Source organism: Zootoca vivipara, chromosome 6 (assembly GCF_965207765.1).
Source record: "Zootoca vivipara chromosome 6, rZooViv2.hap1.1, whole genome shotgun sequence".
Taxonomy (NCBI): Eukaryota; Metazoa; Chordata; class Lepidosauria; order Squamata; family Lacertidae; genus Zootoca; species Zootoca vivipara.
The window spans coordinates 68,338,066-68,359,189 of NC_142589.1; the positions used below are offsets into that span (position 1 = coordinate 68,338,066).

The 21,124-nt window shown below is 45.9% G+C and overlaps 1 protein-coding gene across 3 annotated transcripts in view; it reads right to left on the minus strand.

Annotated features, from left to right (window-relative positions):
- The window catches only part of APLP1 (amyloid beta precursor like protein 1), a 55,736-nt gene that overhangs the window by 12,003 nt on the left and 22,609 nt on the right, over positions 1–21,124 (minus strand). The window contains exons 10-14 of one of the 3 annotated variants that reach the window (XM_088671138.1): positions 18,040–18,168; positions 17,822–17,921; positions 15,840–15,986; positions 6,981–7,048; positions 1,744–1,812 (exon numbers count right to left, since the gene is read on the minus strand). In XM_088671138.1, the coding sequence (XP_088527264.1) occupies positions 1,744–1,812; positions 6,981–7,048; positions 15,840–15,986; positions 17,822–17,921; positions 18,040–18,168 (513 nt within the window). Of the gene's footprint in view, positions 1–1,686; positions 1,813–6,980; positions 7,049–7,158; positions 7,239–15,839; positions 15,987–17,821; positions 17,922–18,039; positions 18,169–21,124 lie in introns of those variants that run through there. The other 2 variants (XM_088671137.1, XM_060275705.2) reach the window with 2 other exon arrangements.

The following is a 21,124-nucleotide window of genomic DNA, read 5'->3' on the forward strand; positions in this document are numbered from 1 at the left end:
CTCCCAAGAGTTCTGAAAGGAACTAAAGTTAAAAGCAAAAAAAAAAAGAGAAGGGGGGGGGGAAGAAAGGGAGTAACTTTAGAACCCGGATCCAACAAGGGCAACCCGTGCTTCGAAGCCCAGATTTTGAGAGACGTTTGCCTTGCTGAATGCTGACCACATGTGCAGAAATGGGCATGGCCAAAGCCCATGGATCCAGCGCTATTCCCATTTGCTGAACATGGGATGCGATGCCACGCACACCTGCTTAACAGATGCTTGGCGCTGCCAGCTTCGACAGCATCCAGTGCCATTTTGGGGAGGTGGTGGGGATGGAGGAACTGCGTCTAAGCACCCCTTTCCCATCCACCCAGAGGTGATTGATTGTGCCAAAGCTGACGGTGCCAAACATCTGCTGGGAAATTTGTCCATGCACTCGGCTGCTTTGCGTTGGAGCATCAGGGCTTTAGTAGAGAGCTACAGAAATGCTACTAGTTTCTTTTTTAACAACAGCAGCAACAACAACAACTGGGTGCGATGCTGTAAGCCTTAGGGTCAAAGGTAGCCAGTGTGGTGCTCCACCAGATGTTGCGGGATTCCATCTCAAATCATCCCTGACCATTGGCCATGCTTGCTGGGGCACATAAAAATTGGAGCAACATTCCCGCATTACAGGGAGTTAGATGAGATGACCATTGTTCAAGTCCTATCCTCCAGAACAAGCTTGCTCCATCTTCCATCTGACAGCCCTTGGGGTATTTGAAGATGGGTATCCTAGCTCCTCTCAGTCTCTTCTTTTTCAGGCTAAACATACCCAGCTCCTTCAACCGCTCCTCATAAGGCTTGGTTTCCAGACCCTTAATCATCTTTGATGCCCTCCTCTGAACATGTTCCAGCTTGTCAACATCCTTCTCAAATTGTGGTGCCCAGAATTGGACACAGTACTCCAGGTGTGGTCTGACCAAGATTCCTCTGTGAAGCCCTAGAGAACTGATGCTAATCCATTTGTGGCTACATTCCAAGTGGAGCTAAGGTTGTTGCACCAATGTCTTGACTCGCCTCTCCTTATGTCCCAAGCATCAGGCAGAGGCTGCTTCACCACCTGAAGGTGCCAGGGATGGAACTGGGGCCTCCTGCCTGCAGAGGACTTGCTCTGTCTGCCACTATCTCAGGGAGCGGTCTCCACGCCACTGCATCTCAACCCTGCCACCACACTACTACTTCCACGTGTGGTCTGGGCCTAGCATGCTGAAAACTCGGGAGTGATTCCAGGAAGCTCATTCATGAATTTAAGGGAGGGAGAATTACCTTCAGAAGCATATTTTTACTTGCTGCATACATTCTCCCACACCTACGCATGATCACATGACAGAATAGCTTTGAACGACTGCAAAGACGAGAGAGAGAGGGGGGAGAGGGGGGGGGAAAGAGAGGGAGAGGGGCAGGCAGGCAAGCCTCAACGCCCAGTTTTTAAAAAATAAATAGGGAGATAAATGACAGCCACTTCACCCAGCTCTCAGGGTCAAACTAGATGTCTCTCCCCAGCTACTTTTTGTTGTTGTTGAAAAAGCTTGCATGCTCGGTGACAGGTGTTTCTTCTAGTTCAGGCCTTAGTCTGTGAGGTGGGGTGGGGAGATAGATGAGTCTGGATGGATGAATACAGGGTACAGAATGCACATAAGGGAGGGTGTGGGGTTGGATGCACACCTGACCAGGTGGGATGGCGAGGTGCAGTTGTTTCTGGCTGGCTCCAAAGCCACTTACCAGCTCATCACGTTGGATCTCTTGGGACTTGTACACCATGCCTTTGACATCTGAGGCGGACACATTGACCTGTGGTGAGAGGAGAGGAGGAGATACTTAGATTTTGGAAGGGCTAAGGGAGAAAAAAGAGACTTCAAAGCAGTGTTTCCCCTCTCCTTGGCACCAAATCCCTCCAGCAACATAGGGCAGCTGTCATCTAGCGTAAATAGAATCATAGAGTTGGAAGAGACCACAAGGGCCATCCAGTCCAACCCCCTGCCAAGCAGGAAACACCATCAAAGCATTCCTGACATATGGCTGTCAAGCCTCCACTTAAAGACCTCCAAAGAAGGAGACTCCACCACACTCCTTGGGAGCAAATTCCACTGCCGAACAGCTCTTACTGTCAGAAAGTTCTTCCTAATGTTTAGGTGGAATCTTAGAATCATAGAATCATAGAGTTGGAAGAGACCACAAGGGCCATCCAGTCCAACCCCCTGCCAAGCAGGAAACACCATCAAAGCATTCCTGACAGATGGCTGTCAAGCCTCTGCTTAAAGACCTCCAAAGAAGGAGACCCCACCACACTCCTTGGCAGCAAATTCCACTGCCGAACAGCTCTTACTGTCAGGAAGTTCTTCCTAATGTTTAGGTGGAATTTTCTTTCTTGTAGTTTGAATCCGTTGCTCCGTGTCCGCTTCTCTGGAGCAGCAGAAAACAACCTTTCTCCCTCCTTTATATGACATCCTTTTATATATTTGAACATGGTTATCATATCACCCCTTAACCTTCTCTTCTCCAGGCTAAACATACCCAGCTCCCTAAGCCGTTCCTCATAAGGCATCGTTTCCAGGCCTTTGACCATTTTGGTTGCCCTCTTCTGGACACGTTCCAGCTTATCAGTATCCTTCTTGAACTGTGGTGCCCAGAACTGGACACAATACTCCAGGTGAGGTCTGACCAGAGCAGAATACAGTGGTACTATTACTTCCCTTGATCTAGATGCTATACTCCTATTGATGCAGCCCAGAATTGCATTGGCTTTTTTAGCTGCTGCATCACACTGCTGACTCATGTCAAGTTTGTGGTCAACCAAAACTCCTAGATCCTTTTCACATGTACTGCTCTCAAGCCAGGTGTCTCCCATCCTGTATTTGTGCCTTTCATTTTTTTTGCCCAAGTGTAGTACTTTACATTTCTCCTTGTTAAAATTCATCTTGTTTGCTTTGGCCCAGTTGTCTAATCTGTTAAGGTCATTCTGAAGTGTGATCCTGTCCTCTGGGGTGTTAGCCACCCCTCCCAACTTGGTGTCATCTGCAAACTTGCTCAGGATTCCCTCAAGCCCATCATCCAAGTCATTGATAAAGATGTTGAACAAGACTGGGCCCAAGACAGAACCCTGTGGCACCCCACTAGTCACTACTCTCCAGGATGAGGAGGAGCCATTGATGAGCACCCTTTGGGTTCGGTCAGTAATCCAGCTACAAATCCACTGAATGGTAGCATTGTCTAGCCCACATTTTACCAGCTTCTTTACAAGAATATCATGGGGCACCTTGTCAAAGGCCTTGCTGAAATCAAGATAGGCTACATCCACAGCGTTCCCTTCATCTACCAGGCTTGTAATTCTGTCAAAAAATGAGATCAGATTAGTCTGACATGACTTATTTTTCAGGAACCCATGCTGACTTTTAGTGATCACAGAGTTTCTTTCTAGGTGCTCACAGACTGTTTGCTTAATGATCTGCTCTAGAATCTTTCCTGGTATTGATGTCAGGCTGACTGGGCGGTAATTGTTTGGGTCCTCTCTTTTCCCCTTTTTGAAAATAGGGACAACATTTGCCCTCCTCCAGTCTGCTGGAACTTCGCCTGTTCTCCAGGAATTTTCAAAGATTATTGCCAGTGGTTCTGAAATCACCTCTGCCAGTTCTTTTAATACTCTTGGATGTAGTTCATCTGGCCCTGGAGACTTGAATACATCTAAACTAGCCAAGTATTCTTGTACTACCTCCTTACTTATTCTGGGCTGTGTTTCCCCTGCTGAATCATCTGCTCCATATTCTTCAGGTCGGGCGTTGTTTTCTTTCTTGGAGAAGACTGAGGCAAAGAAGGCATTGAGGAGTTCTGCCCTTTCTCTGTCCCCTGTTTGCATTTCACCATCTTCTCCTCTGAGTGACCCCACTGTTTCCTTGTTTTTCCTTTTGCTACGGACATACCCATAAAAGCCCTTTTTGTTGCTTTTAACCTCTCTGGCGAGCCTGAGTTCATTCTGTGCTTTAGCTTTTCTGACTTTGTCTCTACACGTGCTGGCTATATGTTTGAATTCCTCTCTGGAGATTTCCCCCCTTTTCCATTTTTTGTACATATCCCTTTTAAATCTTAACTCAGTCAAAAGTTCTTTAGATAGCCAGCCTGGCTTCTTTAGGCACCTTCCATGTTTCCGTCTCATTGGTATTGCCTGAAGTTGTGCTTTTAATATCTCCCTTTTAACAAACTCCCAACCATCATGAACTCCCTTCCCTTTTAGTATTACTGTCCATGGGATTTCACCCAGCGTTTCCCTAAGTTTTCTGAAGTCGGCTTTCTTAAAGTCTAGAATTTGGACCTTAGTATGCTTGGTTGCTCCTTTTCGCTGGATAATAAACTCCAGAAGAGCATGGTCACTCCCACCTAATGATCCTGCCACTTCTACCCCACTAACCAAGTCATCACTATTGGTTAGGACCAGATCTAAAATGGCTGGTCCTCTTGTTGCTTCTCCCACTTTCTGGACAATGAAGTTGTCTGCAAGGCCAGTGAGGAATCTGTTCGACCTTATGCTCTTGGCTGAGTTTGACATCCAACAAATATCAGGATAGTTGAAATCCCCCATTACTACTATCTCACTTCCTTTGGAATGCTTGGCCATCTGTTCCAGGAAGGCATCATCTGTGTCCTCAGTTTGGCTTGGGGATCTATAGTAAACTCCCACAATGAGATCACTGTTGTTTTTCTCTCCCTTAATTTTGACCCAGATACTCTCAATTTGGCTTTGAAGTTTTAAATCCTGGATCTCTTCACAGGTATACATATCCCTAACATATAAAGCTACTCCTCCTCCTTTCCTGTTTGGTCTATTTCTCTTAAATAGATTGTATCCCTCTATTACTACATTCCAGTCATGAGACTCATCCCACCAGGTTTCAGTGATGCCTATTATGTCATATTTAGTTTGCTGTACCAAGAGCTCAAGTTCATCTTGTTTATTTCCCATGCTCTGTGCATTAGTATACAGACATTGAAGACCGTTGATCATTCCCCCATGTCTCTTATTTAAGGATATTTTCGTCCCACCACTAGGTCTGCATGCTGCTTGCTCCATTTGGTCCTTGACATTTGGATGATCATCTTCAGCATTTGATAGACTCCTACCTTCAGGACCACTGTCTCCCTCCCCCACATAAGTCAGTTTAAAGCCCTCCTGATGAGGTTTTTGAGTTTTGTGGCAAAAACATTCCTCCCAACTTTTGTGAGGTGCAGTCCATCACTTGCCAGAAATCCATCTTCAAGAAACTGCAGACCGTGATCTAGGAATCCAAACCGTTCCTGTTTGCACCATTTGCGAAGCCAGTTGTTCACTTCCCCTATTTTTCCCTCTCTCCCTGGGCCATGTCGTTCAACTGGGAGGACAGAAGAGATGACAATTTGTGCATCTAATTGCTTCAACTTCCTGCCCAGAGCCTCATAATCATTTTTGATCTTCTGTAAGCTATGGCTTGCAGTGTCATTGGTTCCCACATGCACCAAAAGGAAGGGGTATTTGTCGGTGGGTTTTATGATTCCTTGCAGCCGTTCTGTTACATCTTTGATCTTGGCCCCAGGTAGACAGCACACCTCTCGAGACATCTTGTCAGGCCCACAGATCACTGCTTCTGTACCCCTCAGTAGGGAATCCCCAATCACCACTACACGCCTCTTCATAGGCTTGGTTGGGATTCTTCTATGTGCTGTCCCTTCCAAGGTTACCTGCATATTTCCAGAGGACTGACTTGGTTGCTCGTCTTCATATTCCTCATCAACTGTGATGAGGGAGAGATCCTCAGGTGGAGTCTGTTCCTCGTCTTCCATGAGCACTTCAAAACGGTTGTGTAATTCTAAGCACTCAAAGCGATCCCTGGGCCTTCTACTTCTATGAGTCACGTTCCTCCATACATCTGGCTGCTGTGTTGGGGAACTGACCTCCTCCTCAGGGAGATCCCCTGTCTCCTCCTTGGTGCAGACAGTGTGCTCTGCTGCATCCAAGAAAAGCTCCAGCTCTTTAATTCTCTGGAGCGTAGACACACGCCCCTGAAGCTGCTGCACCTTCTCTTCCAGAAGGGCAACCTTGTTTTCTAGTAGGGCAACCAACTTGCAATTGTTGCAGGTGTAGCTACCCACATCCTTTGGCAAGAAAACAAACATTGCACAGGAATTGCAGGTGACAATGGTTGTTCCCTCCACCTCCATCTTGAAAACCTTGAGGTCAAGGGGGAAAGAGGAAGAGGCCTAGGTCCCCCCTAACAAACGTATGAGACTTGCTGCCCTAGGTCATCTTCTTTCTTGTAGTTTGAAATGCGGTGTAGCCCATCCACAAAACCACAGGACGTCAACATTCCCATGGGGAACTATTTGTTTTCAGAACCTCATGACCTAAAATTCTCCCTCCATTTGGAAAGCCGACACACCAGAGAGTTTGGTAGGCCCCCAAGGCTTGTTATCCCCAGAAGTTGCAAGATGCTTAAGCCCATTTTTGATTTTGAAAGCAACCAGCCACACTTACTCACACAGCTAATAAAACTAAGAAGATAAAATGATAGTGAGAGAGTTGTGGGGCCTAGACAGGGTGTCAGGCTAGGACTGAGGAGACTCAAGCTCAAAACCCCATTCAACTCACTGGTTGACCTTGAGCCAGAAAGTATGTCTCTCAGGCTGTGTACACACTATACCTTTAAAGCAAATTCAAGCATGCTTTCCCTCAAAGAATTCTGGGCACTGTAGTTGACTCTTCACGGAGTTATAATGATCCGCAACCCTTAAGAAACCGCAGTACCCAGAATTCTTGGGTGGGTGGGATGTGCTTTAAAGATGGAGCGGGTCTCAGAATATCTCACAGGGTTATTGTGGGGCTGAAATGGGAGTTGTGGTAGGGGAATCATGCCCATCACCTTGAGCTGCTTGGCGTACAGGAAGGCTGTAAATATTAATAAAAACAATGAATGCTAAATAAACATCCAGCTTACCTTGCGCTCATATTCGTACAGCAAGGCCTTGTCACTGGTTGGATAGTCATATTCTGCCAGCCCTGAAGCTGTGGGACAGAGGAACAGAGGTCTCGAGTCATTAAGCGCCTCAGGTATCACCATTTACTCTGGCACAGAGTTATTTTGGACAAAAAAATGACCCAAAACTCTTCTCCCCCCACACCACCAAAACTCACAAGGAGGTGGTGTTGTTTATGGGAGTGGGGCACTCACCTTTCTTGTCCGCTTGTTCAGAATCTGCCCGTTCCCCACAGAGCAGCAGGAGGAGAGATTAAGCATAGCATAAAGAAAGAAAAGAACAGAAAAAGGAAAAAGAAGAAGACAAGTTTGAGGCCAAGGGTGTTGAGATAGCAGAAGGCAAAGCTAGCAAGTAGGGCAACTGGTTTTCAAGCTGTGTTTGAAGGAGCACTGCGGATTCACTGAACATGGTATCATTAGTGGTTGGGTTAGGGGCAGGCGCTAACCTATCTGTTTTGGTTTCCCTCAATTCCCCATTTTTCAAATCTTAAATTCAGCTCTCCACCTTTCCATATCAATTTGCAAATCTCTTTTTAAAAGGTCCTCAGGAAAATTCGCCAGCATTGTGTTGCAGATTTCTACTCACAGATTTTTGTATGTGATGTTTGTAACATACACATTAAAGCAAAGTGGTTTCTTTTTTTAAACAATGCATTTTTGTATGTTATTTTCTTTAAAATGTGCACTTTTTTGCACACTTTACCCTAGTATGTGAATTTTTGTACACATTACTCGGCTGGAGAACTGCACTACAAAATTCAGAAACTTTCACATGTGAAAGGATGTCTGCGTTTCAGTCTGCATATTGTTTCAGGAAGTGTGAATTAGATAAGTTTGCCTACCTCACCCCTAATCTGGGGGTCCCCTCAAAGAGAAGACCAGCAATGGCAGAAAAGCTTCCCTGAAAGATGCTTTGGTTATCACTTCCTCTCTTGTAGGAGAGCATTGGGTGAGTTCTGAGTGTGTGGTCTATTGCACCCATGGCAATAGCAAGAAGATGTTCCAGAACCTTCTATACTGAACAAGAGTTCCACAACTGATATTTAAGGGGCTCTTCCTGAGGCAAACACATCAGTGGAAGAAAGAATTCCTTCTACAGGCAAAAAATGTTTGAAAGCCATTGAAACAAGGCATGCCAGAAAAAGAAAGTTAAGAACATAAAAGGAGTGCTGCTGGATTAGACCAAAGGCCCATCTAGTCCAGCATACAGGAAGCCCAGATGCAGGACACAGGTTCAAGAGACCTCTCCCACTCGTGATCTCCAGAGACCGGTGTTCAGAGGCATATTGGAGGTAGTACCCAGACATCATAGCTAGCTGACATTGATAGCTTCATTCCCCATGAATTTGTCTAACCTCCATGGGAAGCTGTCCAAGTTTGGTGGCCATCGCTATACCTTGTGGTGATGAATGATGCAGTTGAACTATGCGCTGGGAGAAGTAGTTTGTCAGTCCTGGCAACATTTTATTATTACTGCTACTGCCATTATTACTATTATTATTATTAATAAAATGTATATCCCACCCTTCCTCCTGAAGGAGCCCTGGGCAGCAAATGCACAAAATATAAAACAATTAGAACATACAAAAACCATTCTAATAAAGATGCAGACCAGGAAAGATGACTACTTAAAAGGCTAGTTGAACCAGGAAGGACTTTGTTTAGATTTGTTGAGACTCCAAGTTGCATTGAGCAAGAAAATCTCTGTCCACTTTCTGCACACCAGAGAACAAGGACATGCCAAGCAGGTGCCCGGCCACTCCCCCCTCCCCATCACGAGGTATCATCATTTAGACACCATCTGAAGAAAATAAAAACTGCAGTTGGTGGCAAGCAGGGAGACAAAAACAAATATGGGGAAGGTTCACTCTCCCAACAGCTGATACATCTCCTCACATTCGTGGACCTGTGAATGGGGACAAGAAAGTGAAAGGGGACACGGCTCATGGTTCCTTGCAGGATACATGCAGCAGAACTGGAGACGTGATTCTGATGCGACACTCCCCGCTGGACACAGAACTATTGTCACAATGACTTCACTGCCTTCCCCCCCCCCCAAGTGGCTAGGGCCATAAATGTGGACGCCATGCCAATGAACGAGAGCATGAGGGTGCCTGGGACAGGGTAAGGAAGCCTCAGCCCAGCAATTTGCTCTTCTGCACATTCCGATTGGCCCCTTCTACGTGCAGGTAGCCTCGAGGCACCGTCAGTGCATAATGCAATGATGAATAGGTAGCAGTAGGAGTTCCTGGCAATGCTGGCTGTCCCTGTTGCTCTGTTCGCTTTCATTCCTACAGCTGTTGTTGCACGCTGTCGACTTTGCCTCTTTGGAGCACCATTCACATTACGGAGGTGACCGTTCTGGTGTAGCAGCCATCCAGCATAAGAAGATCACTGCATCAGCACAGCTGCCAAGTTATCCCTTATTTTAAGGGATTTTCCCTTATGCTGAATAGGCTTTCTCGCGAGAAAAGGGAAAACTTGGCAGCTATGCATCAGTCTGCTCTTCCAGAGCCACCCTCTTTTATCTTAGTTCATTCATAGGCTGCTGTTTTCCTCTAGGGAAATGTGCAGTTTCCTCCACCTAACTCTGCATACCAGAGGAGATGGCATCGTTGCTATTGTGCTACAGAATCTCTTATTAATCTAGGATGAAGCGAGAGGCAAGTTGCACACCCCAGAGAGCATTATTATTTTTACAATTCATGCTTTGAACTCATAGGAGCAAACTGAACGGTTGACACGAACCAAAGGGTTATTATAAGATTATAGCCAAAGGAGTGCTCCTGGGGGGTCTGACCTCCTCTAAAGATATCCCCTTCCCTAGAACGTTCTGCTTTCATTAGACAGAAGTCAGACCTTCTGCTTGTGGAGACAGAACCAAAAATAAAAAAGCATGTAGGTATTTTACCTAATCGCTCATAAGCAGCAGTGCAACCAAACAACTCTAACCCCATTAGGCAATCTCTGTTTTAAAAGCTGGTGGGCTGTATTGCTGCTTTGTGAGAAACTGAGTAAAATATCCCCTGTGCGCGGCTGGGTTTTGGCTCCCCCCAACAAATTCCCCTTAGACCACAAAATTTCTGCCTGCAATATATATTAGGTTATCACCACAGGATAACTGATGTTAAACAGGTCCAGATCATACTGCTGCTAGCATTGGCGAGGGGAGGGAGGTGATAAATCCAGTTCAGTTTGTATTGGAAGAGAGACTATCTGCACCAGGCTTTTGCAAAACAACAGCTATCTTTCAAAATCTGCACACCCCCCAAATGTGTAAATTAGGAGAAATTGTACATAAAATGCATCTGTTACTGCAAAATAACACACAAAACATGCAAAGACGATAGAGCGTGGGACTCTTAATCTCAGGGACGTGGGTTTGAGCCCCACCTTGGGCAAAAGATTCCTGCATTGCAGGGGGTTGGATCAGTTGACCCTCAAGGTCCCTTCCGACTCTACAATTCTATGATGGGGAAAATCACTTGCAAAAATGGGTATATTAGCAGAAGTGCACACTAATATGTTGATGCATTTTCATGAGGAGTTAAAAAAAGATTCACAAACTGATGCAAAAATTTAATAAACTTAATTTAAGATGGGAAAAAATAGTAGCAGAGAGAAACTGAAACGGACAGATTTTCACATCCTTTGTGGTTGCCCAAGCAGAAAGGGCTTCAGTTAAATAAGTCTCTTCCTGAAACCTAGGGCCTTCCAATGAGGCTTGCAGATTGCAGAAGACAGGCACAGAGAATTGCCTTTTGCCAGGCCTGCTGTTTCCTCATCTAGTCCTGCACAAAGGAAGTTACCTTACACGAAGCCATACCACTGGTCCATCTAGCTCAGTACTGTCCACACTGACTGGCAGGGCTCTCCAGGATTTCACAGAAGAGCCTGTCCCAGCCCTGCCTGGAGATGCTGGGGATTGAACCTGGGAGCTTCTGCAAGGCAAGGCAGATTCTCTACCACTGAGCCAATGGGGCCCTTCCTCAAATGGAAGAGTACTGCCTACTCAGATTGACAATGGCCCTCCAAAGTCTCAAGCAAAGGGTCTTCCCCATCACCAGCCACTTGGGTGCTTTTTAACTGGAGATGCCATGGGCTGAACAGGTGGGCATCTGCAAAAGCTGCCAGCAGAATTCTCTGCTAAGAACTGGAATGCTTTTGATGACTGTTGGTGTTTGGACCCATGCTGGGTCCATACGCAACAGGAGCAGCGATAAAGTGATACATTCTGAAGTGCAAGGGCCCCTATAGACACACCCCAAGTGAAGTCCAAAACTGCAGGCATTATTATGGGAACGCACAGCAGCACATTAACTCAACCACAGTTTATTAAGATCAACACCACTGCAATCCTATGCTTTGTTTCCTGGGAGTAACTCCATTGACCTTCTCATTGCCTAGGACCTAGGTTCAACTTCTAAAAACACACAGATACCTTCAGCCAACTGAAGAGCAACCTTTAAGTTTTTAAATTAGAAATAATAGCAATCAAGCAAAGAAATGTTGCTATTCAAAAACTGAAGGCACGAAAAAGGAACCCTATCAAAAGAAAAAGGAACGAAGTACCCAGCCTCTGGTTATTTCCCCTCATTTCCCGACTTCCTCTATGCTAATCTGTCACAAGCAAACATGAAAGTCTCGCTACCACCTCATTCACTTGCCAGAGCAAGAACAAAGTCCATCAGTTACACCCCCCCCCCGTGCTCCAGAAGATGATGTCATTGCTTAGGATCTGGGGGAAAAAGTCTTGGAACTGCAACCTCTTCAGACTACAGGTGGGGGATACTGCTTTGGAATGCTTCCTCATGTTACACACTCAGCAAGTAGCAAAGCAGAGCAGTGGAGCTCTAGCCTGTCTGTCTGCTGAGCTCATTCTCTGTTTGCGGGGAGCTTTTAACATAGGGGAGCACTCAAAAGGGTGTGATGCCTCCCTGCAGTTGATTCCAACACTTCATTCTGCTCCGTATCTAGACTGGCCATTGAGATGCAAGTTCAAATCCCAGCTCAGCTTTGGTTATGCTGCTCTCTCACAGGGTCCAACTAGACAAGGCTTCCTCAACCTCGGCCCTCCAGATGTTTTGAGACTACAGTTCCCAGCACCCCTGACCACTGGTCCTGCAAGCTAGGGATCATGGGAGTTGTAGGCCAAAAACATCTGGAGGGCTGAGGTTGAGGAAGCCTGAACTAGACGATGCCATTAAACGAGGAAACACATTCAATGTTCTGAGTCTTACCACTGTATTGTTTAAATCAGTGTTTTCCAAACTTGGGTCTCCAGCTGTTTTTGGACTACAATTCCCATCATCCCTGACCACTGGTCCTGCTAGCTGGGGATGATGGGAGTTGTAGTCCAAAAACAACTGGAGACCTAAGTTTGGAAAACACTGGTTTAAATTTTTGTTGTAGGAAGGCCTGATCAGGATTGGGTTTGTGAACATAAGAGAACAAGATCCATATAGTCATAAAATTGTATAATTGTAGAGTTGGAAGGGACCCCGAGGATCATCTAGTCCAACCCCATACAATGCAGGAATATGCAGCTGGCCCATGCAGGGATTGAACCTGCAACCTTGGCGTTATCAGCACCATGCTTTAACCAACTGAGCTATCCCTAAACAGTCCAGCATCCTGTTCTCACAGTGGCCACCCAGATGCCTCTGGGAAGTCTGAAAGCCGAACCCGAGTCCGATAGCAATCTATCCACTTGTGCCCCCCAGTTACTGGTATCCAGAGCCATATGCCCTCCAAAATCATTATTTTTACTTCTTTATTTATTATTCTTATATCCCATCCTACTTCCAGAAGGAGCCCGGGTGGTCTAACAATAATCATACAGATAAAATCAAAACAATAAACACAGAAAGATTAAATCATTAGATGCAATACAGCAGAAAGCAAACAACTGGACAATCAACCTCCCATCTGATTATACACCAAAGGCCCAGACAAATAGATACCAGTAGGTCTTAAACTGCTGCCCATCTGAAATCAGGGTGGGGCTCAATTGGATCTCCACCAGGAGGCAATTTTGCAATAGGGGCAGTCACAAAGAAGGCCCTGCCACACATTGCTACACCAAAGGCAGTGTCCATTGGCGGAATCACAAGCAGAGCCCTCCCACAAATATGTAAGTATTGGGGGAGGCACTCTTTCAAGCGTGTGGGTTCCGACACTTCAGGGCTTTCTACACTAATAACAACTACATAAAATTGACTAGTAGCCAATGATAGTTCTGTCTTCCAAGAATTTGCCTAACCCTCTTTCAAAGCAACCCAGGCTTGTGGCCATTAACTATGTGCTGTGTGAATAAGCACTTTCTTTCATCTGCCCTGAATCTTCAAACATTCAGCTTCATTGAAAGACCCTGGCTTCTAGTATTATGAAAGAGGGTGGAAAACATCTCTCTATCCTTTTTCTTTACATAATATTCTCCCTTACTCACTTTCTCCCACCCCGCCCGAAACTAAAAGCTCCTAACACCGTAACCTTTTCTCAAGAGAGTGTTGCTCCAGCCCCTTGATCATTTTTAATTACCTTTTCCTCAACGTTTTACAGCTCTACAATATTGTACTGTATTCAGGCACGGTAACTAGAACGGCACACAGTATTCCAAATGTGGTCGCACCATAGATTTTTTATGATGACATTATTATATTGGCAGTTTTGCTTTTCGATTCCTTTCCTAATTTATATTCTTAATGGTCACCAAAATGGAATTCATATTTTTCACAGCTGCTGCAGACTGGATAGACATTTTCATTGAGCTATCCACCATAATAATCCCAAGAACTCCTTCTTGGCCAGTCACCGCTAGCTAGTTCAGACCGTATAAACATAGACGTGAAGATGCAGCTTTTTGCCCCCAAAGTGCAAAGCTTTGCACTTGCTTGCGTTGAATTGCATTAGCTGTTTTAATGCCCATTCACCCTGCCGGGAGAGATCCTTTCGGAGCTCCTTAAAAATGGGAGATAAATGGAATTTCAACAAATATGGTCATTCTCAACAGTGAAGCAAAACTGACCATACTGATAAAGCGTCAGATGATGGAAACAGAGCACTGAACCAAAGTGTCAAATTGCAACAAGAGTCAAATAATGAGCAACAACCCATCCACAAACCTCTCACTCGGCTGTATCACTCAACCCATTCATATGGGGCATGAGTTCCGGGTCTAAAAGTTGAGTTTTTAAAAGGTTAAGAATAGCCCATAGGAAACTGCTTTAATCCATGTCAGAATATTTATTCATCTATCTCAGCCTTGTTTGAGTGGCTCTCCAATGTCTCCAGCAAAGGTCTGTCCCACCATCGGCTCTTAGATCCTTTTTAACCAGACACACCAGGGAACTACTGAGCTATGGCCTTTCTCCATCAAATTTAAGATATTTTCTTTCTTCGTTTCTTTCATAGTCTGCATCTCTGTGGACTTTGATCATCTCACCATCCATCCTTCTGCCCAAGCATGCAATCTCAGCACTCCTCATTATCCTTTGATCCTCAGATACAATCAGTCACCAAGCCAGCCATTTTTACATCTGGAATGTGTCTGCTATCTGTTCTTTTCTGTCTCCAGACTGCTGCTGTTTGCTTTGGTGGCTTCTCTCATTATTTCTCTTCTATGTGGCTGGATTCTTTTCACTCTGTCTCTCTTATTTCTCTCTCGTTCATCTCTATCTCTCTTGATTTTTAAACCTGTATGCCTTTCCAGACAGCCTGCTTTTCGTGCAGACGTATGATGATTGGTTAATAGTTGCGTTGTGTTTTTTTAAAGGAAAGAAAATCAAAGCAACATAAAATATAATACAAAAATAAGTGAGAATTTGGCTAAATTGAAAACAGTGCCAAGAAATCTAGTCCTGAAGTCAACAGAGCCAGTTCTAGATAAGGCTTTATTGAGCATCCATCGTGATTTCTTTCTGGAGAGATTAGATGCTGTCTACTGAATATTTGTTCTGATTGGATCGCAGGGAGGTTAGATGACGTTGCATCAAGCAATTGGCAAACCACAATCTTCAGTGCATTTCACCGTCACTTTCCTTACTGCAAGAAGTCTGGTTTTTTTGGGGGAGAAGCAAGATTAAGGCTTCCTAATCAACTATAATCATACAACCTGAATTTGCTCTGCATTGACTGAATCACACCTGCAAATAGCAACACCCTCGAAGCACCTTAGTTTCCACAGTGGATATGTCTTCCCCAAACATCTATGCACCAAAAAGCAAGTCCTACCAATTTCACTCACGAGAGGGAACAAACAAGCAGAATTAGAAGTGAGAATTTCTAAGGAAAGCTATGTTTTGAAAAATCCACTTCTGTTTCTAGTGTATCTGAAGAAGTGTGCATGCACACGAAAGCTCATACCAAAATATAAACTTAGTTGGTCTTTAAGGTGCTACTGAAGGAATTTTTTTATTTTTTATGCTTCGACTCAGACCAACACGGCTACCTACCTGTAACTTGAAAAATCCAAATTGGGTAGGTTCACATTAAAACTCAAACAGAACCAAGTTTCTCCTCCATCCCTGCCCATCGTTCAGGCAGTTCCTGATGATTAATGCAGGATTCCTCAATCCTATATGCCTGTATCATTTTTTTTGAAATGTTTTTAACGCATATCTTTATGGCATGAACTGTTTTGCAATTCCCTGAATAGTAAGTAGCCTAAACATATTTTAAAATAAAAACAAGATCTCCTGTGAATCGGCTCCTTTTGTACTGGGCCACTACGATGCTCCAGGGAGAGTCATGACTTGAGGAGTGCGCTGGTCACCTTTGCTAAGCAAAGCACCGTCTCTTTCAAAGGCATCCTGAACTCACCTTCTCCATCACGTGGGTACGAATGGCTCTCAGAAACCAAGTCCTCGCTACTGTCCATGGGCAGGAATTCCTCAGTGGTGCGTGTCTCTGAGATGGAGGTGGTGAGCAGCTCGTTGGTGGTCACCCGTTCTGAGCGCAGCAGCTCCTCTAGGAGAGCATTACAGAGAAATGGGTCAGAGAGTTGCCCTGAACTTCAGCCGACTCCACTCCTACCCTCCTGCAATTATGTGTGTTGCAACCGTTTCCCCCAAACCACCACCACCTCCTCCTCCTCCCTATTATTATTATTATTATTATTAAAAGCCATCCCTATGGGATCCTCTCCGTGCTTGCTTGGCAAATCTAACCCTTCACTCAAAGAGGACACCCAGCATTTTGCAGAATTTCCCTTTACTTTTTTTTTAAAAAAAAATGCATTTAGACCACCCTTCATCTACACCAAGATGGTATACAAAAGCAAATATAAATAAAAATGAATGCTGTATAATTAAGGAGCACATCAGCATACATAACAACCAAAGACAAAGGTAAATATATATACCGTATTTTTCCATGTATAAGACTAGGGTTTTTTAAACTAAAAAATAATGTCCAAAATTTGGGGGCGTCTTATACACAGATAGATTTTCCCCCATTTTCTTAAATTGGAGTCCCCCAAAATAGGTGGCGTCTTATACATGGGGGTGTCTTATAGAGGGGGAAATATAGTATATTTAAAAAGCAAGCAGAATAGCCTGTCTATTAATAAAATTCCAAAAACCTGGGACTTTTTGAAACAGAAGGAGTTTTGAACCGACATAGAGATGATTATAATACTGCTGGGCAGTTTTTATCCCTCAAGGGAGGGCATTAGGACTATATAGACAGCTGCCTTAAACTGAGTTGGACCATTTGGCCACCTAATTCAATATTGTCTCTGCTAACTGGAAGCAGCTCCCAAGGGTTTCAGACTGAGGACATTGCCTACTCTATCCGGAGACATAAGGCCTGACCCTGGGACCTTCCACATGCAATGCAGATCTTCTTCTACTGGGCTTTGGCCCTTCTCCAAAATAGGCACATGGGAAATTGCCTTTTACTGAGTCTATTGAGTTCAGTATTGCCTACTGGCTGTCAGGGACCGTGCTGAGGAGGGTTGCACTGAGGAGGAATGGTGGGAGCCTCCCCCTCCCCCTGCTCCTAGTCAGGACCCTGAATCTTCCCAGGAGCAGTGGGACAGTATAGATTTGGAACAGTGGCTTGCAGAGGGACATAGTTCAGAAGGCAGAAGTTGGGAAGAACTGAGTGGTGAACAGCTAGGAGAAGAAGAACTGGGAGAGAGAGAGTTAACAGACTCACTTTCGCTGGAAAGCGTCCATCCGCTCAGCCCAAGGTCAAGGAGAGCAGATAAGGTGGCAGCACAGAAAGCACAGTGGTTGCGAGATCAGGTTGCAAGACGTGGAACTGACGTGGGTGACTAAGGGGGAAGCGGGGGGAACCCTTAATTGGGAGCACCTTCATTCCTAGGAATGGATTCTTTGTTCTCTCGCTGTGCTCATTAAAATCTCTAACTGGTAAGAGACTCCTTTTGCTTGTTCTGCTGTATCTACTGCCAAAGCGGGGTGGGGTGGGGTGGGGTGGGGTGGGGGAGACAAGTCCCTGGAGCCTGACACTGGCAGGCAGTTTTTGCAGCATTTCAGAGATGAGGCATTCGTCTGCAGATGTCACGGGGCTGAACCTGGGACCTTCTGGGTGCAAAGCAGATGCCCTAGCACTGAGCCACGGCCCTTCACCTCCACAGATACGGCGCTATCAGAAAGAAGGGTCTCTGAATGAACTTCACGGGACAGATGGCTGTGCATAAGGGCCTCATCTTAAAGATCTTATGGTATGGACAGCTGGGATAAGGAGAGGAGTAGCTCTACGACATACCCCTGAAAGCAATATATAGGAAGCCCTCTCCTACCAGGTCAGACCTTTGGGTCCATCTCATCTAGACCTACCAATGTCTCCTCGAAGCTCTTGGGCAAGCTGAGGGTTCTTGTAGAGCAGCGCCAGACTCTGGTTCATCCGTTCTTCAATGACATGCAGGTGGGTGTAGACCTGGGGACGACAGCAGCCCGGGTTTATTATTGCTCCCCTCGGCCAAGAAGGTGTGAGTGCAGGGACCCAAGAGCAGGAGGAGAAAGAAGAAGAAGAAGAGGAAGGATGGAAACCAGACCTGGAATTTCATTTGCTCAGCCTTCTCGGGATCAGCAGCTGCCACGTGCTGGTAATGTCGGAGGGTGTGGCGCTGGTCCTTCTGCTCTGCCCGCACGTATCTCTTCAGGGCTAACAGGACGCGGTCCGGCTGGGTCAAAGGGAGAGGACAAAACAAAAAACAAAACAAGTTAGGCAGGTGCAGGTGTAGCTCAGCGGTAGAACATCTGCTTTGCATGCAGAAGGTCCCAAGTTCAATCCCCGGCGTCTCCAGGTAGGGCTGGGGGAAAACTCTCTGCCTGAAACCTTATAGACCCACTGCCAGCCAGTGTAGGCATTATTGAGCTAGACCAACCAATGGCCTGAGCTCACTGAAACAAATAAGTGGGTGGAGGGGACATAGCTCAGTGGTAGAGCATCTGCTTTGCATGCAGAAGGTCCCAAGTTCAATTCCCAGCATCTTCAAGCTGGGAATGTCTCCAGCTTTAAATCTTGGGACAACCACTGCCAGCTTTTGATCTAGTCTGGTTTGACTCAGTATAAGGCCACTTCCTGCATTTCTATGACCACTGGCTAACCCTCTCCTTTTTTCTTTGTTTCATTTTTATTAAATTTTCTGTTTTACATTTAAGAATATTCATTTAAACACCCTTAAAATATCAACGACTTCCCTTCTTCTCTTTCAATGGTTCATTTTGCAGAACATAAATCCCTGCCTATTTTATATAAACTAACCCATTCAGTATTCCATTCCTACTAACATGAGTCTGACCAAACTGCGGGAGGCAGTGAAAGACAGGCGTGCCTGGCGTGCTCTGGTCCATGGGGTCACGAAGAGTCGGACAAGACTAAACAACTAAGCAACAAGAAGTCCGTAAGCTGCTCATATTCCATCAGCTTAAGTTTCCATTCTTCTTTAGTCGGGACCTTGCTCATTTTCCATTTTTGAGCTAACAAAACATGAGCCGCAGTAGTGGCATACATAAATAACCTCTTTTGACACCTGGAAATTTCCGTCTGAATTATTCCCAACAAAAAGGACTCTGGGTTTTTTTTTGGGAAAAGGTACTTTTAAACCGTCTCCTGACCCTTCATCTGAACAACCTGCATGGCCCCCTTCCCACCTCTTCCTGGGTTAACCTACACCAGACACAGGCCACGGGGCCACAGTGAAAGCCTGACTAGTGTGAGCTTGCCACATTCCCCTGTGGCTCCCTGAATTAGCCCCTTGTCATGGCCCTGCTAGCACACTAGTGGTGCACCTCCCCAGGAACAAACTCGCTGTTGCCCTAACATTGCACACAAATGGGCTATTGTGAGTGGCAAGTGCATTTAAGTGTGGTCGGGTTAAAGGTTTTCCCTGAGTCTTTTCCTAAATGAAGGCCCACACCTGCTTTGTGAAGTCGCGGACAATTGTTTCCAACCAGCAATGCTTAGAAGCAAGTTGCGCCTCTTCCGTCGGAAAAGAGAGCTGTGGGGGGGCCCCGATCCAGGTTTTAGAACCACAGCATAGGAGGACAGGGTGACATCATCTGCTCCGTTTCCCTGCTGAAAATCACCCCTCAACATTGCAAAGGAAGCTTTGGGGCCAAACAGGGAAGGGGTTTCAAACAAAAAAATTGTTTAGGAGAAGGATTAACCTCCCTCCTCCCATGGCACGGGCCTGAACTGGACTGGGGGCCCCTGCAGCAGTTTCCCCCTGTAAAAGGAAAATTAGATTGATGGCTACCAGCCACGATTGCTATGTTTGGTCTCCACTGTCAGAGGCAGAATGCTCTGCTCATGTACAGGCTTCCCATAGGTACATGGGAACAGGATGCGAGACTAGATGAGCTATTGGCCCGATTCAGCCGGCTCTCCTTCTGATGTTAGATGTGTCCACTCCCAAGCATGCTACCAACATCATCTTTAACTTAACCAGCCAGGATAGCTGAGTCGGCAGAGCAGGAGACTCTTAAACCCAGGGTTGTGGGTTCGAGCCCTGCATTGGGCAAAAGATATTCTGCATTGCAGGGGGTTGGACCAGATGGCCCTCATGGCCCCTTTCAACCCGACAATTCTGCGACAGCTTCCATGCAACTTTTCTGCGTCCTGCTTCTCCTTCCTCCTTGTATCCTGTCCATTTCCAAGCACCCAACGGAGGCGCACAATACCCAGCACTTCGCGTTGCATGGTTTTGATCTGTATTGCTTGGAACACATTCGCCTCGCACTGTTTTTATTACAAGACACAGGATGACAGGGACGAGCATCTTTCTCTTCTTGGCACCTGCACGCTCCAGAGGTTATTCCAGGCTAACTGTTCTAACTTCCCTCACCCGCCCCCTAGAAATGTGCAGGCAGGGTGTGCTTGTCTGTTATCCTCCCAGATCAACCTTCATTTCCATCTCTTTCCCTGCGCAGCAAATGCAATAAACAAACAGTTGCTTTATTGTGCATTCATGACACTCGACAACGTGCTTGCTACTGTTCTCCATTCACAACTAGAGGCCTGTTGCGGAGGCCACAGGAGTGACACAGTCCTCTGACCGGAGGGCTTGGCACTCTGGACAATTATTGCCATTATCATTATTATTTATTGGATTTATATCCTGCCCTTCCTCCCCAAGGAGTCCAGGACAGGGAAGAAAACAGTGCATCTAGGGCAGCATATTCTGGTTCAGTACATCCTGCCAGCCTCCATCTGTTCTCAGCCTGCCCTCCATGCTGTCCCAAAGTTTGTCGTGAGTTCTAATTCTGCCCCAGCGCTCTTGCTCTGCTGCTTAGCACATCAGGTGACCAAAATCTGAACAGAAAATTGTTTCCTTATTCTAATCTTTAATGACTTTGCAAATGTGCCCTGGAATAGGCAGGAAAAGGCCCCTGATCCTCTTTTCTGGAACGAAGGGATATCAGCCATGCCAAGGAGTGCCTCTGCGCTGCCTCCCCAAAACTGCAGGTTAGCAGAGATTTTTCCCCTCTTGGGGGTTGCTGAGGAAGACACCTCTGGATTACCGGCACCCCGGGCTGCCACTACGTTTGCCTTCAGTTAAGCTGGCCCTGAAACAGCTTGATGAATAGCAGGGAAGAGGCTGTACCAGGCAGAAGAAGAAGCAGAAAGCACAGAGG